This window comes from Rhincodon typus, chromosome 1 (genome assembly GCF_021869965.1).
Source record: "Rhincodon typus isolate 14 chromosome 1, sRhiTyp1.1, whole genome shotgun sequence".
NCBI lineage: Eukaryota > Metazoa > Chordata > Chondrichthyes > Orectolobiformes > Rhincodontidae > Rhincodon > Rhincodon typus.
In genome coordinates this window covers 151470316-151489810 of record NC_063332.1, presented here as the reverse complement: position 1 = coordinate 151489810, position 19495 = coordinate 151470316, and the positions used below count along the sequence as shown (strand labels likewise).

The 19495-nt window shown below is 40.6% G+C and overlaps 1 protein-coding gene across 1 annotated transcript in view; it reads right to left on the bottom strand.

The window, feature by feature from the left end:
• The window catches only part of inpp4b (inositol polyphosphate-4-phosphatase type II B), a 718933-nt gene that overhangs the window by 176412 nt on the left and 523026 nt on the right, over positions 1-19495 (bottom strand). Inside the window, exon 11 of the mRNA XM_048597564.1 lies at positions 3915-4062. Within this exon, the coding sequence (XP_048453521.1) occupies positions 3915-4062 (148 nt within the window). The remainder of the gene's footprint in view (positions 1-3914; positions 4063-19495) is intronic.

Sequence of the window (19495 nt, the reverse complement as noted above, 5' to 3'; positions counted from 1 at the left end):
CCCCAAATGATTTCTGTGGCACAGAATTCCATAGGCTCACCACTGTGTGGGTGAAGAAATGTCCCCTCATCTCAAATGCCCTAACCCCATATCCTTAAACTGTGACCCCTGGTTCTGGATTCCTTCTGAATTTACACGGTCTAGTCTTGTTAGAATTTCTATGCAACCAACCCCCGCCCCCAATTCTTCTAAACCCTCGTGAGTATAGTCCCAACTGATTCAGTCCCTCTTCATATTCATACAACAGTCCTCCCAACTCAGGAATCAATCTGGTAAACTGTTATTGCATTCCATCCATGGGCAGAGCATTCTTCCTTAAGTAAGGATGCATATTGCATCCAATACTTCCAGGTGTGGCTTCGTAAGATCCTGTACAATTGCGGCAGAACATCTCTGCTCCTGTACTCAAATCCTCTTGCTATGAAGGCAAACATACCATTTGCTTTCTTCACTGCCTGCTGAACCTCCATGCTTAATTTCAGGGACTAGTGTTCAAGGACACTTGTTGCACCTCCCCCTTTCCCAATTTCTCACTTTCAGACAATAATCCACCTTCCCACTTTTGCTACTGAAGTGGATAACGTCATAATTATCGACATTATATTTCATCTCCCACTTACTCAACTTGTCCAAATCACACTGACGCATCTCTACATCTTCCTCACGATTCACCCCTGCACTCAGCTTTGTGTCGTTTGCAAACTTGGAGATATTACATTTAATTCCTTCATCTAAATCATAAATATGTGTTGTGAATAGCTGGGATCCAAGCATTGATCCCTGCAGTATCCCATATCCCACCAGTCACTGTATGCCACTTGGTAAAGGTCCCATTTATTCTTACTCTTTGTTTCCTGTCTGTGAACCAGTTCTCTATCCATGTCAGTACGCTGCCCGAATCCCATGCACTTTAATTTTACATACTAATTTCTATGTGAGAACTTATCAAAAGCCTCTGAAAGTCCAAGACCCACATTCACTGGGTCCCCTTTATCAACTCTCCCAGTTACATCCTCGAAAAATTCTAGTAGATTTGTCAAACATGATTTCTTTTAGTAAATCCATGCTGATTCTGTCTGATCCTGAGTTTATTTTCCAAGTGCTCTGCTGAGAAATCTTTTGTAATAGATTCTACTATTTTCTCCATTTCCAATGTCTTAGATTCACACACTAGTTTCAGAATCAATTATGTTACTCTCCATCCTAATGAAGAACTCTATCACATTAGGGTCACTCTTCCCCAAGGGTGCTTCACAACATTACATTGCCAATTATTCCTTTCTCAATATAGAATAACAAGTCTAGGATTATCTGCTCTCAACTTGTTTCCTCAATGAATTGATTCAGAAAATCATCCCGTAGACACTACTCAGCACAATTATGACTGATTTGTTTTGCACAATCTTTGAAGATTGGGCAAATTCAAAGTTCTGGATGATGTCAAGTTTACAGTGGGTATAGAATATGGGAGTCCAGCCAGCAGTGCATTAGACTAGTAAGCTCAGAATTAAGTCTGGATGAGGCTTTCAGCAGCACAGGAGCTGAGGCAGGACTCAGGCAATGTAATGGAGATGAAAATAGTCATCTTAGTAATGTTACATAAATTTGTTGCAATCACATTTTCTGGTCAAATACGCCCAGAGTTTACTGGTTCAGCTTGGTTTAACCTCAGACAGTTGTCAAGGGAGGGTGATGGAATCTCTGGTGACGTAGTAGTGAAATCTGTGGCGGGACTGAAGCTAATAGTTGTAGTCTTCCCAATTTATAATGAAGGAAACTTCTGGTCATCCAGTACTGGATTTTGAGTAAGCAGAAGAATGTCTGACAATTTAGAAATAGTGGAGGTTTCAAGAAAGGTAGTGATGGCAGAGTAGAGCTGGTCTTCATCAACACATATGGGGAAATTGATGTGCTTATAGATGTTCTTGCTGAGAAGTAATATATGGGTGAGAAATAAAAAGTCTAAGGATAGATCCTTGTGGGCCCCAAACCTGTGTAAGCATGAGGAGAGGTAATTGATACCAATTCCCTGACTACAATTAGATAGACAAGAATGGAACCAGGAAAATACAGTCCCATCTAGTTGAATGACGTTGGAAAGGTGTCACAGGGGTTTGATGTGATGAACTGCATCAAAGGGTGCAGGCAAATTGACAGTGATATGGCGGTATAGCTTACCTTTGTCATAGTCACATAGGATGTCATTTATGAGGTTATTAAGAGCAATTTTGGGGTTTTCAGTCTGCTGTAGCACCAAGTGGAGGGAATCAGGTGTGGAGCTGAGAGGACATATTCAAGGACTTTGGAGAGGAAAGGAAAGTTGAAAATTCTTATCAGAGTTTCTCCAGCATTTTCTGCATTGGTTTCAGATTTCCTGCATCCGCAGTATTTTGCTCTTGCTTAAATTACTGAGGTTGTTATGCAGCGCTAATAAAGATATCAACAAGAATCAATTTACTGACATGTTGGAGGAGAATGATATGAAGCTGAAGCAAGGAAATCTGGAGTATTGGGTAGAGACACAAGATCAACTACTCGTGCAGGCATTGAAAAATCTAGCTTGACGGCAATGAGAGGCAATTAGTGTGGATGGAAATCTCACTTAAATTGTTACAGATGAATTTTGTCAATTCCTTGAACAAGAGCTCTACCAAAAAGGAACCGGCAGTAACAGTAAAAATAACAATGATACTTCGGTATTCACAGAGAACAGAACATAGTCGTGTGCACCCCATTTATTCATTCAATCTATCTGCAAACTCCAGTGGTTATCCCTCGATAAGAATGCTACCATAAACATCCAAATAATCTGCACCCATTGTATATGAATTATGCATATATCTTGTGAACTGAAACAGATATTTGTGCCTTTTGCATGTGTTCTTCTTTAATCGTTTCAAATAACTAATCAAGTATTTGGTGCAATGAGGCTTGATAGGAATTATTAGCTGCTCGATTTCACAGAATTAAACAACAGATCAGCAATTATAATTAAATTTACTTAGTTACGCAAGTACAAATTATCTTGTTGTAATGACACAAAATAAAGAGCAACCCATGCCGCTCCATATGAATTTTAAAAAACACTATTACTTAAAAATAACATTTTCTTCAAAATCCTCTCTGTGGGGAAATTTGTCAAAAATCCTGAAATGTGCAAATGACTCATAACCCCGCTACATGATCCACATTCCCAAAGGTCCTGCTAAAATACCATGAATGCATTTTAAAGTTTTAAATATTACTTAGCATTTGCCTGTGCATCAAAATAATTACACCATCTAGAGTTGGCAGGCATTCAAATTGTTCAAACATGCAAATGTTCGTATATTAATTTAGACTGGTTCGTGGTGCTACTGATCATATTACCAACATCTATGATAACTGTAGCCGGTCTTCGTACTTTGAAAACCTCAATCATTGCTTGAGAAGCTACACTAATGTGCTTGATAGAAAAGTGAGTTTCTTTTCCCAAAATCAGTGGTACTGATTGAGTAGTTACAATCATAATTATAAATTTTCCACTGGAAATCTTCTCAAGGAAAGTAATAAAAAGAATACCAAATTACAATTGCAATATTAAGAAATACTAAGAAAATCTAGAGCTAAAATACTGGAGTAGAGCATAGATTATGATGTGATTTAGGTGTTCAGAAATGATCATTCAGTGAAGCTTATAAATTTTCATGCACCTTAAGTCAGGTTACTCCAGAATACCAATAGCAGGTCTATATGAACGTTAGTCAAGTTACTAACATACCAATCAAATAACTGAGACTAGGGTGGAGGTGTTGGGAGGTAAGATAGGATTTTCACTTTGCAATACAATGTATTTACTTGACAATTTGTGGTGTAAGTACAATTTTGTTCCAATACAGATCAAACAAAATCATGGTCAGGCTGTTGCACTGTACCTTCTCATATCTTCCTGGATGAACAGTGCGATCATTTGTTTAGGGATGAGGAAAGACAGTGTAGTTTCAGCCATCTGTTCCCTTACACACAGCCACCTACCATTAGCTGTGGGCAATCTGTAGACTTTCCATATGATATTTTTAAAGACTGCAATAAAAAAAAGAGATCAATGAACATATTATAAAGTAATTTAAGTTAAAATAAAATAGGTAAAACTCTAATTACAGATATCTAAGTGTTCTAACAAGGCTGTTTGGTTGCTCAGTAAATGTACTGGTCTATTTGACCAATCACCCTAAAGATAATGTAGCATGTGATCTGTCAGTAACTGGTACAAAGGGCTTCAGCAGCTCATCCATTAAATATTCATCTAATGATCTTACAGAAGTTTATTACACACAATGCAAAATACAGATAACTCTTCATAAATAGGCCAACATGTACTTAATTTGTAGGATATGCAAAATGTCTGCTCTTGGTTTATAAATTCTCAGGCAAAACACCAAGACAGCATTCAATTATACAGCTGTGTTCACTGTTTTTCTTTGTTCCTACAGTTCTCACTTTCTTCTTTATTGTCAATAGCTTCCCAGTCTGAAATGGCACCCAGTTTGCAGATAATTTTTAATTACTGACTTAGAGAAGTTTGGACATTTTTGAGTCCTAGTCCAGCATCAAATGGCAACACTTGGAAGTGTCTCATTTTAGCTGTGTTTTCTTATTTATTTTGGTTTAAAGATTCTGTCCCCTTATACCAAGTATTAAGAACTTTGCAAACAGATAATGAAAGCAAAAAAAAGTTTGAAATATTCAGCGGGTCAAGCAGCACCCTTGGAGAAAAACAGTTAATATTTCACATTCATAATGACAATTCTTGAAGCTCTTCACAGATATTGCCGCGCTTCAGCTTTTATTTCTGAGTTCCATAATCTACAGTATTATACTTTTTCATTACAAAAACATGTTTGGCAAACCCAATAAGATCATTAATTAAAGATAATTATAAAACCATAGGAGCAGAATTAGGCTGTTCAGCCCACTGAATCTGCTCCACCTTTCATTTATGGCTGGTATATTTCTCAACCCAATCCTCCAGCCTTCTCCCCATAAGCCATGATCCCCTTACCAATCAAGAATCTACCTATCTCTGTCTTAAATACACTCAATAACTTGGCTTCCACAACCCTCTGTGGCAATTATTTACACAGATTAACCACCCTCTGGTTGAAGAAATTCCTCTTCATCTCAATTCTCAAGAGTCATCCCTTCACTCTGAGGCTGTGCCCTGGGGTCCTAATCTCTCTTACTAGTGGAAACATTTTCTCCACATCAAGTCTACCTAGACCCCTCATTATTCTGTAAGCCTCAGTCAAACTGCCCCTCATCCTCTAAACTCCATCAAGTACAGACCCAGAGTCCTCAACCACTCCTCATATGACAAGCCCTTCATCCCTGGAATCATTCTTGTAAACCTTCTCTGGACTCCCAATGCCACCACATCCTTCCTTATATACAGGGTCCAAAACTGCTCACAATGTTCCAAATGTAGTCTGACCAGTCTTACACAGCTTCCAGCTGTACATTTCTATTTTTGTATTCTAACCTTTTTGAAATAAATGCTATCATTGCATTTGCCTTCCTAATTGCCAACTGAATTTGCATGCTAACCTTAAGAAAGTCCGGAACCAGGACTCCCTTTGTGCTTCAAATATTTGAAGTTGTCCTCATTTAGAAAATAGTCTATGATTCTGTTCTTCCTACAAAATTGTATACTGTCATACTTTCCAAAGTTATATTCCACATGTCACTTCTTTGCCCACTCTCCTATCCTGTCCAAGTCTTTCTGCAGCTTCCCTGCTTCCTCAACACTGCAGGATCCTCCACTTATCTTTCTGTTACCTGTAAACTGAGTAACAATGCCCTCAGTTCTTCATCCAGATCGTTAATGTATAACATGAATAGCTGTGGTCCCAACACTGACACCTGCAGAACTCCACTAGTCACCAACTGCCATCCTGGAAAAGATCCCTTTATCCCTACTCTCCGCCTTCTGCCAGTCAGCCAATCCTGTATCCATGCAAGTATGTTTCCCCTAACACCACGGGGTGTTATTTTGTTTAGCAACCTCCTGCGCAGCACCTTGTCAAAGGCGTTCTGGAAAACCAAAGAGACCACATTTACTACATTTCCTTTGTCCAACTCGCTCATTACCTCTGCAAAGAATTCTATCAGATTTGTCATGGATGACGTCCCTTGATGAATCCATGATGGCTCAGCCTTATTTTGCCATGGACTACAAAGTACTCCACAAACTCATCCTTAATAACGGACTCCAAAATCTTAACAATGACCAAGGTCAGACTAACCAGCCTGCAGTTTCCTGTCTTCTGCCTCTCCCTTTCTTAAACAGGAGTTAGCCATTTTCCAGCCCTCAGGGACTCTTCCTGACTCCAGTGATTCCTGAAAGACCACCACCAAATCATCCCCAATTTCCTCAGCTATCTCCTTCAGAACTCTGGGGTGTAGTTCATCTGCTCTTGGTGATTTATCTACCTTCAGACCTTTCAGCTTGCCCAGGACCATCTCCTTAGTGATGGCCACCATACTCACCTCTGCCCCCTGTCTCTCTTGAAGTTCTGGTATGCTGCTGGTGTCTTGCACTGTGAAAACTGATGTATGGTACTTATTCAATTCCTCTGCCATTTCTTCATTCCCCATTACTATTTCTCCAGCTTCATTTTCCAGCAGTCCAATGTCCACACTTGCCCCTCTTTTACCTTTTAGATATCTGAAGAAACTCTTGCAATCGTCTTTAATTTTACCTACTTACTTACTCTCATATTTCATTTTCTCCCTCATTAATGTGTTTATGATTATCCTGAAGAAGGGTCTAGACCCGAAACGTCAGCCTTCCTGCTCCTCTGATGCTCCTCGGCCTGCTGTGTTCATCCAGCTCTACACCTTGTTATCTCTATAATTATCCTCTGTTGTTTTTTAAAGCTTCCCAATTCTCTGGCTTCCCACTAATCTTCACCACATTGTATGTTTTTTCGTTTGCTTTTATGCTGTCCCTGATTTTGCCAGCTGTGGTTGCCTCACCCTTCCCTTAGTATGTTTCTTCTTCCTTGAGATGAATTTCTGCTGTGCCAAGTTATGCGCAGAAACCTCTGTCTGCTGCTCCACCATCCTTCCTGCTAGCGTTCCCTTCCAATCAACACTGGCCAGTTACTCCCTCATATCTTTGTTGTTTCCTTCACTCAATTGTAATACTATAACATTTGATTCTAGCTTCTCCCCTCTTATGGTCACTACCCGCTACATTCTATCTTGATTTAGGTCATTGCATAGGTGCTTTTTGAACGTTTCATGCAGAATGTGCCTCTTAATTCTGCTCATTATAACTTTTTTCTAGAAAGAGCTTTGGTGTTATCATTCCAGCTGCAAAAACACTATTCTTTCTACTGTGTCATAGATTTAGGAAAGCATGATGATTGGCTGACCTGGAAACCCAGGCAATTTGCCCCAACCTGAGAATCTGAGACTTCAGTGATTAAAAAAAAATTGCAATCTGCAAGACTATTACGGATGAGAAAAGCTAATCACTTCATCACAATCATTCAGAAAAGAACAGAAAAGTTATTCCATTACAACATGCTTTTCTCCCCCATCGAGAAGACCATTGCACATAACGATAACTGCATGTGAAACAGAATTTACTAATTATTATCCAAAATTTACCTCTTCATGTTTTCAAACTGTATTCCCTTATTGGAGTATCAAAAATTAAATATAAATAATATTTACCTTTTTCACTCTCTACACACCTTGCGTCACTTATCTTTCATGTTCCTTTCTGGATTAAAAAAATCCAAGTTTCAACAGCCTTTCCTCAAAATCTAGTCCTTTGACAATAAAGGTCATCCTTTTATCTTTTATATGCACTGCCTTCAGTGTTTGATTGTCTCTGTTGCATTTCATTAACCAGACTGGATGCATTAATCAATGTACAGTTCAACATGAGTACTGCAGAATTTGATTGCAATTTCCTTTTGCTGATATTTAACTGCTTGGTGATGTCTATTAGCTTTATTATATGATGTTCTGAATTGATTATACATGCTAAAGATCTGCTAAGTCCCTTAGATCTTGTTTAGTTTTACTTTAGCTATTTCAACACATCATAGAATCCCTACAGTGTGGCCCAACACATCCACACCAACCCTCAGAGCATCCCACCCAGACCAATCCCCCTATAATCTACCTAATCTACACATCCCTGAACACTATGGGCAATTTAGCATGGCCATTCCACCTAGCCTGCACATCTTTGGACTGTGGGAGGAAACCAGAGCACCCGGAGGAAACTCACTCAGATACGGAGACAATGTGCAAACTCCATACAGATAGTTGCCCAAGGGTGGAATTGAACCCAGGTTCCTAGCACTGTGAGGCACCAGTGCTAACCACCGAGCCACCGTGCCACCCCAATAGTATTCAAAAAATGTCTTTTTGTTTGGACAAAACTAAAAATCAAGTTAAGCAATGGCTAAAGATAATATTTTTGACAAACATCTCAGTACATTCTGTATAGACATGAAATAAGACAACGTGTGGCACAGTTACATTAAGGATTACACAAAAGGATGTAGGGAAAAGCCAACTGCATTTTGTTTGCAAACATAAGTCTTTAGATACAGTGTGCCATTGCCTGTGTCACCAAAGAACCCACAAAACGTTTAATTCTTTCTTCTCTCCCACTATGTCTCAGTGTTGTTGCTGTTCTACAGCTGGGGTGGAGGGAACCTACTCAGCAATGGCCTTGGAGATTTGTGTCAGCGACCTTGGGAGCGTATGGGTCTGGACAGCCCTGACATACCAAGCCATGCTTGTCCTTCCCAGGATTGGAGAGGGGCAGACAGGGTAGAAGCAGAGGGACTGGCCACCTCTGGAATGTTCCAAGAGGAAATTTCTGAGGGACTTGGCTGTGCTTCTGACACTGTCCCCTGTCTCCTTGTGAGGAGAGGACATCTGGAATGAGTGTCAGTTTCCCCACTCACCATACTTTTGATCATGAGGATCAAGGGCTGGGGCTGTGGACTGCAGGTGGGTATGAGTGCCCCTAAGACCCTAAGGGCGATGGACTTGGTTCGTCATGGCAGCTCCTGACTTGTCCATAGAGGCAGCCGGGTGATCACATGCATGAGGCAGTTGGGTCTACACTCTTGCAGCCTTTGGATTCTGAGGGCCATGACCTCTTACATGCCTATCTGCCACTCATGCTCCTCCCCATGTACATGGACAAAGTCTCTGATTTCTGGTACCATAGAGTCCTCTGTTGCCAAGCAGATGCTTGGTCTCTGAAGTCTTTCATTGGCCAGCTGCAGAGCTGTAACAGTGAGGTGCTCTCTAGCCTGTGCTCCTAAACTTTCTATATGTGCTGTCAGTATCTGAACTGGTGGGGGCAGGTGCAGGACTTTGAACTGTCATTCTCAAAGTTCAAGGTGATGGCTTCTGGGAGAGCAGCTGTTTCTCCACTGACTCCATGGATATCCCACTGGCACCTTAAAGATACTGGACAGGAGGCGTTGTGGCCAGTGGTTAGAAGTGATGTGCAATCAATTACACTGATATAGAAATAATATGAGCATGGCTGTGGATTGAAGAGTGGTACTTACTTGGTTGGTAGGGCATTTATATCTTGGCATACTCGCAGGAGCGGTTCCAGCCTTCTCCTGCGAGGGACAGGATTCTCTCCTCATTGGGTATGAGGAGCCTGATGGCAGGTCCTCTCTACCCATACTGACTCTTACAGGCTGTTTTCTCCTCAATAAAGATAAAGGAAGGATTAAGGAAGATTAAGGGAGATTAAAATAGCACCTGCCCCTACACCTCACCATCCCCCTCACCTCCATTCAAGGCACTAAACAAACCTGCCACATTAGACAGAGATTCACCTGCACATCGTCAATGTGGTCTATTGCATCCACCGCTCCCAATGTAGCCTCCTTTACATCAGTGAGACCAAGCAGAGGCTCAGAGACTGTTTTGTAGAGCACCTGTGCTCTGTTTGAGACAAACGACAACACCTTCGAGTCGCGAGCCATTTCAACTCCCCCTCCCACTCCCTGGGTGACATGTCCATCCTGGGCATCCTCCAGTGTCACAATGATGCCACCCAGAAACTGGAGGAGCAGCACCTCATATTCCACTTCGGGAGCCTACAACCCAATGGTCTCACTGTGGACTTTACCAGTTTCAAAATCACCTCACCCCAGGCCTCATCCCATGACCAACCCTCCCTCTCATCCACACCTCCTTGACCCGACACAACCTGTCCATCTTATCTCCGACCTCACTGACCAATCCCACCACTCCCTACCTGCACGCACCCATCCCCTCCCCTCCCCTCCTCTCTCTATTTATTTCTCAGCTCCTCTGATGCTGCCTGGCCTGCTGTGTTCCTCCAGCTCCACACTGTATTCCTCTAGCTCCACACTGTGTTATCTCTGATTCCAGCATCTGCAGTTCTTACTATCTCTAAAATAGCTGTTAGCTCTGGAGGAAATGGTTGAAAGGTGCAAGGTGTCCAGGGAAAGTGAGTCTGCAGTGCAGAAGCAATGGAGGACTGGTGGTGTGGGAGGCTGGGGACAACAAGATTGAGTGAGGTAAGATGCTGCAGGCAATAGCAAAAGTGGTATGGCATGGTACAGCATGAGCCTTATTGGGAGGTGGTTGCAGTATCAGAGATAGACTGAGTAACATAGCAGAGAAAAGACTATGGCACTTACCCAGGTGGAGTTGAGAAGGTCATCTTCCCCATGCTTTTCCCCCTACCCTTGCACATTATTTTTATCCAAATAATTGTTCAATTCCCTCTTGAGCTCCTTAATTGAATCCTGCCTTCACCACATGACCAGTCTGGCAGATTGGCTCCCTCTGCCAGTCCAGTAATAAGAGGATGGCCCTCCTCTGGGCCATCCCATTCACCTGTACCTCCAGATTCTTGTTGCAGAATCACTGTGCCATTATTCCCCTTCTCTGAAATCCATATGACTGTTCATATCCACTGAATGGAGAGTTGTTCTTTGAATGGAAAATGGTAGGAGGCAGCTCACACTGGGTGAGAGGAGCAGAGTAGGTAGTTAATGAGCCAAGTTTGGTAAGATATGGTGAGAGATCTCACTAGGTCTATTGAAGCGAAACCCTATGTGAAACTCAACAAAATTGACACTTAGCCAAAAAGAACATAAGACTCAACTCCAAGAAGCAGCTAGCAACTGATGATAAGCAAATGGAAGCAGAAATGACAGTTATCACAGAACTGAAAAAAGCAGAGTATGAAGAAGGGAAAAGTGTGAAATCTTGCAGATTCAATATTTAGCAACAGCTCGGCATATTCTATAAATTATTACATTGAACTGAAAGATAAGTGACTCACTCGTGTCACCAAACAACTCCTTCCTTGCCAAAAAAAACTAAAGCCAGAAGTAGTAACATGTTCGAATGAGAAAATCAAAGTGAAATAACAGAAAGCCAAACTTCACTTGATAAAAGGTCATTTCACTTTGATAAAACTGCTAAATCATTGCCACACTGAGTAATGGAGAGCCAGCCAGATTATAAAATTTCAATTCTTTCAGTAAAAGTCAGCCCACATTGCAACATGGGACCTGAGTAGAGCATATGCAGTGAACATGATGGACCAGATATTTCATTACAACTGCTTACAACTAGAGAAGATGTTCCTTCATCGCTGACAACTAATTAGAACAATGTGATGCTACCAATTCCACAGAGTGGCAGAACAATCATCAGTCCCATAAGTACACCATTCCCTATCAGGGCCAATAGAACAGCAACAGTTACCATGGCAACAGCACTCATCATACGGATGACATTCCCAGGTGACAAAGAATAATATCATGATATCAAACAAACTGCAAACAATGCATGTGTACCGTTAGAAAGCTTGCACACTAAAGATTATATGTGCAATGCATGTGAAGGTTCAAATGAAAGTGGCCCAGAATATTGTTTTTTTTGTTCATGCATGATAATAGTCTTTGTTCATGAGTGATAGTATTCTTTGTTGATCATGTACGATGCCGATGAAGCTACATTTTTCTTTCCATTTTTATTATGTGAAGGTGATGTTTGGAGAAATGCATTTATACTGACTTGCCATGTGATCTCTGATGTAGTTGTTTTTAATTTAAGCAATAGTCATAAAACACAATCCATGAAACAGAAACACATTGGTACGAAACTGGACAGATAGCCGAGCTAGATAAGACATCTGCACAGGAGTAAACAAGACACAGTTACAAGATGGTGAGATAAAGGATATTCATTCGATATTTGAAGATTTGTCTAAAATATGCATTGACGATATTGAATATAGACTGCACTTAGAGAAGCACAGTAAAAAAAACTATAAGAACCACAATGAAATATTATGTTTAACTTCATCCAGTATTATATTGTAAGAGTTCTATGTTTGTTCAGAAAGTAGAAAATACACTTTGTGAACTGATAAAAACCACAGTTTCCTTCAAACTACTGAATAGTTTCATTTCATAGTTTAACCTCCCAGTCATCAATTGCTCCATTTTAAGTTATCACCCACACTGTAGGAATGCTTCAAATTGGGATTGAGACAAAAGTAATCATAGCGGCAGTCAAAGTAGTGTTCCCAGTGGGAGGTTTGAAAGAAGTGTATCAAATGGAAAGCATTTTGTCTGCTATTGTTGAAATTGTTGAGAAATGCTCATAGCATACAGTGTGTCATCACAAACACTTCAGGGGACCTTATGGAATTTTTTCTCAGTTCCAGTTCATGTCTAATTAATAGCAAAATTTTTTGTCCTGTAGTTCTTTCCTGTTTCAAGTTTTATTCGTCACTGTAACTTTTAAGTAAAATCAAAATAGCTTTAAGTACTGATATTTATCTCCAACAAAGGCCACAGAATTGCCCAAAGCAATGAGATTGAGTCATCAAAATGACAGAAGAAGAAGAAAATTCTAAGAAGATAACAATGATTCGGCTCAAATTATAATCGTCACAAGAAGGTTTAATCCAATAACAAATATGCGAGTTGCAGACACCCTTAAATGTGAAGTGCTAGATGGTAAGTGTAAAATCTTTTTAGCTCTTTCTGCCACAAATTCATGAGACTGTAAGTCAATCAACAAAAATGCTGCATTTTTGCAGGGCAATACTTTTCAGAGAGAAGTGTTTCCAAGGCAACGCAAACTGCAGCTGAAGTAGCAGAACTATGGAAACTAAACAAATATGTGTACATCCTGATTGATCCTTCCAGGGTGTGGTATTTTTAGCAAGATTTATTTTGCTGAAATCAGTTGTGTTCAATTAAAATCAAATCCCGCAATGCTTTCTTTAGCATTGTAAAAGGGAATTGTCAGGCTTGGTGACTTCTTCGGGGCTGGTAATATAGAATTTGAGAAATATGTCATTGGTAAGATCAGTGTAAAATTTAAAATTGGCAATCAGGCTTGTGGGGATTTTAGTTACATTGATTTAGATATTGAATACAGTGAGTCTAAAAATAACTGTAAAACATCAAACTTATTTAGAGTGTTAGACCTATCTTGGTTGATCACTCCAGCTCATCACAGGTTATATCGAAAGAAGGGGTAGAACTTTGGTTTTGGATTAGTTGAACAGCCGCACACTCAGACAAGACCAGCACAAGGTTTGATGTGTTGGACTTAAGCACTATCATGAAATGACCTAAAGTGAAGAATATGTTATGGGCACATCCTGGAAGGATCAATCAGGATGTATACATATTTGTTTAGTTTCCATAGTTCTGCTACTTCATCTGCAGTTTACGGGCAAATCAAACATTGAAAATAAATCTGGATAATTGCCTACTGAAGTTCCCACTCTTACCCAATGTTCATCTAGTCTAGTGCAGCTGGTTTTTATGGGCAGAATTTAATGCTTCCCATCAGACCTGCACTGGATGTTGGGAGCCCATATAGTTGGGTGCAAAGGTGCAGGATAAAGACCCAGCCATTTTCCTGACTTTCACTCGACTAAGTCTGGGGTGAGAAAGGTAGAAGATGGTCTTCCCACCTGGAGAAAATTGAGGCCCTTAAGTGGCCTCTTAAAGGCGTTGTTGTGTGCAACTTGACAAGAATCACACTTCGTGGTCAATACATGCATGTGACCTGGTGGGGAAGGGGATCTCTACTATTTGAACAAGAATGTACACATTCCTTGGCAACGGTTTCCCAATGATGAGGACACCTCCTCCCCAAACCCACCCCGGTACCATTAAAACTAAAACTCCTTTCCCCAACCATTCCTGCAACCTCATTGACTGACCCTAGTTAAGGACATTTCATCTACCTTCATTCCTTGCTGCAGCATGGTCCGCCAGCACTGACGATGGTTACTACTCCCAGTGTCATTGTTGATACTCAATAGACTGGCTATCGGGGGGAAAACTTCATCTGAGCATGATGAGAGCCCTGACACCCAAAAGGCAAATGTTTGATTTGGGGTAAATCAAGTTGGAGGGCTTGTTAACAGCCACAGTGGGGTTTGTCACTGTCCCTATCATTCGTGCCCACCAATACAAATTAATTTCTTCCCATATATTTCTTATGAATGAGAAAGGAAAATGCTGCCCTTTAGCATATAAAGGAGTTATTAAAAGTGCTATGGCTGCTAAAACACTGGCTGTTGTAATGCTCTATTTGTTAAATGTTTCAAGTGAGATTCTGTTTAAGAGATGGACTGAAAGTTGTACACTCACTGAATGCCACGTAGAAAATGATTTCTTGGGAAAATAATGTAAACTTTACAAAAGGTGGAGTGAGAAAAGGTCACAGATTGACTATTATAATTGAAACATTGCTAAGAACAATGGAAACCCCTAAAATTAAATATTAATGACAAATTATAATTTATCCACTGTTGGATTGTTTTACAAAAAGAAATGAATGTATGAAGAAATTGTTGGAATGCAGTTTCACACTGTAAAGCTTTGCAAAGACTGTGGAGGTCTTTAATCAAGTTTGTTTTAAATTTTTTGTTGTTCATATGAACTGTATTTTTATTTACAGAGATGGGAATCCATTCATGTATGCAAGTGGTAGATACATTAACAATTATGCTTCAATACAAAGGAAAAGGCTGAAAATGCTAAGCATTGAGGTGTACGTTTGGAACCTTTATCTCTTTAAATAAATATGGATAAAAATGTGTTAAAATTGACTTACACTTACAACCACAGTTTGTCACCACGAAGAAAATGGAGCAGAGTATGAGGCTTACACAGTGTTAAAATGGATTCTCTGACCATGACCATTTGTCTTTAAACTTCTTGTGGCACTATTTCCAGTCCTCAGGGCTATACTACTGGCACTGGCCACAACAGTTACCTGTTCTTGCTACTTAATAACTGTCTGAACATTGTCGTGACCAATGGACCACTCTCTTCTTGAGCATCTCCTATCAACGTCTCCAGTGCTCCAGCAGAGAATCTTGGTGAATGCTCCCTGACCTGATGCATGCTTTCTTAGGAATCCTCCTTCTCATTAATGCCAAAATAACCATAAAACATTAAGATACAAGAGCAGAATAAGGCCGTTCGGCCCATCAGCTCTATTCTGCCATTTTATCATGGCTGATATGTTTCTTAATCCCCTTCTCCTTCCTTCTTCCATAACCCCTTATCAAACAAGAATCTATCTATCGCTGCCTTAAATAAACTCAAGGACTTGGCTTCCACAAACTTCTGCAGCAATGAATTCCACAGGTTAATACCCTCTGGTTGAAGACATTCCTCCTCATCTTAGTTCTTTCATTGAGGCTGCGCTCTTGGGTCACAGACCCTCCTGTTAGAGGAAATATCTTCTCCAAGTCCACTCTATCCAGGTTTCTTAGTTTTCTGTAAGTTTCAATCAGATCCATCCTCATCCCTTTAAACTCCATTGAGTACAGACCCAAAGTCTTTGACTACTCCTTATATGACAAACCCTGCATCTCCAGGACCATTCTTGTAAAACTCCCTTCAATGCCAGCGCATCCTTCCTAAGACACAGGGCCCAAAACATACTCCAAATGCACTCTGACCAGCCCGTTATACAGACCCCGCATTACATCTCTGCTGTGTCTAGCCCTCTTGAAATGAATGCTAAAATTGCTTTTGCCTTCCTAACTGCCAAGTGAACCTACATGTTAACGTTAACAGAATCCTGAACTAGGACTCCTATGTCCCTTTGTGCTTCAGATTTCTAAAACCTTTCCCTTTGAGAAAATAATCTATGCCTCTTCTTCCTATCAAAGTGCACAATCTCACACTTTACAACATTGTATTCCACCTCCTATTTCTTTGTCCAATCTCTTAGCTGGTCCAAAACCTTCTCCAGTCTTCTCAATCCCTCAACATTACCTGCCCCTCCACCTCTCTTTGTGTCCCCTCAAACTTAGCAATAATGCCCTCAGTTCCATCATCCAGATCATTAGCATCTAATGTAATTAGTTATAGTCTCAACACTAAACCCTGCACAACTCCTTTAGTCACTTACCATCCTGAGCCAGACCCCTATATCCCCACTCTCTTCCTCCTGCCAGTCAGCTAATCCTCTATCCATGTCAGCTCCTTAACCCTAACACCATGGGCTCTTTAATATTTAGCAGCCTCTTGTATGTCAAAGGCCTTCTGGAAATCCAAATAGGTAATGTCAACTTTGTCTCCTTTTCCTAACTTGCTTGTTACCTGTTCAAAGAATTCTAACAAATTTGTTAAGCATGATCTCCATGCTGACTCAGCCCTTTTTACTATGCACTACATACAATCTCACCCTTAATAATTGACTCTAAAATCTTACCATTGACTGAGGTCAAGCTAACGAACCTACAGTTTTCTGCCTTCAGCCTCCCTTGCTTCTCAAACAAGGCATTTTCCAGTCCTCTGGGGCCCTCCTTGACTCCAGTGATCTCTGAAAGATCACCACCAATGCCTCTACAATCTCCTCAGCTATCTCCTTCAGAACTCTGGGGTGTAGTCCATCTGGTCCCGGTGATTTATCTACTTTCAGACCTTTCAGCTTCCCCACATCTTCTCCTCAGTGATGGTCACTATACTCACCTCTACCCCAAACTCTCTTGAAGTTCTGGTTATGTTGCTGGTGTTTTCCACTGTGAAAACTGATGCAAAGTGCAAATTCAGTTCCTCCACTTTTTCTTTGCTTCCCATTACTACTTCTCCAGCCTCACTTTCTAGCCGGCCCACTCTTTCCTCTCTCCCACCTTTCAGATATCACAAGAAGCCTCTTGCAATTATCTTTTATATTACCAGCTAGCTTACCCTCCTATTTCATTTTCTCCCCTCTTATTGCATTTTTACTGTTGTGTCATGACTACTACCTATATAGTGGAGATGTTTGATAACTTTACAAAGGAAACCAACAGCCCTTACTAACATGAATAAAATATTGATTGAATGTAGACTTTAAAACTTCTCCAACAGATGGTCTGGAAATCTTGATAAATATTTAAAGTTTTAGATTAATAATATCAGTGTATATAAAAAGGTACATTTTTCTCTCTTTGAAATGAGGGCAAGCTTCAAACATTTTCACGTGTGAACCAGGAAAATTTCTGGGTTCTCTGAGAACTATCAAACAACGAATCTTACTCCTGGACAGACTTCTCTGAGATCCCAAACTATGATCTGCATGTGAAGAACCTGTAAAATTCTGCAGGTGGCCATATAAGGGCCACTTACCACCCAGATCTAAATATTGAGGTGTGTGAAGGGGCTTAAGGACAAAAGAAACCATTCAGCCAGGGTCTCGGGTGGGGAGGTGATGAGGGGAACCTCTATCACTGGCTCCCTTTTGAAATCAGGAACCCCTCCCAAAGTTAGAGCTCCCTGGGGTGCCAACTTCTTGGCTTCCTTTCCCACTTCTGCCACAACATGACAGACAAATCTTTGTTCTGGGGCTCTGGCATTTTAACAATAGGGACTGCTTGCTGTCTGTAGCCCAGCAGTGGCCCAGCGGCTCTCAGACATGGGACTTCCGCCCAAGGGATAGCCGAAATCGTGAAACTATGCCATCAGAAAAAAAAAGGCTTCATCATCCACAAAGGGATACTGTCATTGTACAAGTTTTGTCATCAGCCATTCCCAGAGAGCATTTTTAGTTTATTATTCATTATTATCAATCAGCCTTCTTCTTGGAATCTATTAGAACCATACCCTACTCATATAAGGTAAATCTTGCAGAAGCACCACATATACTAGTTTTTGATACCTGACCAAAGAGGCTAACATTTTCAGGGGGAAGGGGCGTATTGTCTCATATCCCATCTTCAACTAGTCCATTTCTTGGAAATTGTTAGAAGGGGCACATGTGGCACTATAGCCTGTATTGTGGACCATCATTGACCAGTGGGTGTCCAGCAGCAGGCGGAAAACAGGATGGCAAATTTGGAAATTTTTATTTAATCTCTATGCTCCTCAGATGAAGTATTCAAGGCTTCTTGGCTGTTGATCTCCATTAACAGAGATTCAGTCATCATCTTTGTGGAGTCCTCAGCTGGATGCCATGCACATGTTGGATCCAGTAAGGGGGTCTTTCCCCAGGCATGAAAAATATCAGCAACTAGGTATTCAGACAGTTTCGCTCAAATTTGTTGGAGTGATTCTGCTTAGAAAAAAATATATACCGGTATACATAGAACAAAGGGCTATGGTGGGAGTGTTTCTTTCCAACCCTATTCCTTCAGCAGATAAGTTAGCAACTAAGAAAAACTGGTGTATAATTAATTCCTCTTGCCAATAATGGGGAACACAGGGTTTAGTGAGAGGGAGGAACTGAAGAAAATCTGAATTAGTAGAGAAATGTTTTTTGAGAGATTATTGGGAATGAAGCCTGATAGTTAACATCCCAGAATACTTAAGGAAGTGGCCCTAGAAATACTGGATACATTGGTGGTCGTCTTCCGAGATTCTTCAGACTCTGGAACAGCTCCAACAGACTGCAGGATAGTTAATGTAACTCCACTATTTAATGAGGGACGAAAAGAGAAAACAGGGAATTATAGACCAGTGAGTCTGACATCAGTAATGGGAATGATGCTCAAGGTTATTACCAAGAATTTAACAGCAAAACGCTTAGAGAGCAATGACAGAGTCATCTCCAGTCATCATGGATTTACAAAAGTGAAATCATGTTTGACAAATCTACTAGAATTCTTCAAGGATGCAACTAGACAAGCTAATTGGGAGACGCAGTGGATGTGGCTTATTTAGACTATCAGAAGGCTTTTGACAAAGTCTCACAATATAGACTAATGTGTAAAATTAAAGCACATGGGACTGAGAGTAGTGTATTGAGATGGATAGAAAATTGGTTAGCACACAGGGAAACAAAGTAGGAATAAACGGTTCTTCTTTCTGATTGGCAGGCAGTGACTAGTGGGATACTGCAGGGATCATTACTAGAACCCCTGCTAGTCGCAATACATGACTTATGATTTAGATGAGGGAATTAACTGTAATATCTCAAAATTTGCAGATGACACAAAGCAGGTAGAAGG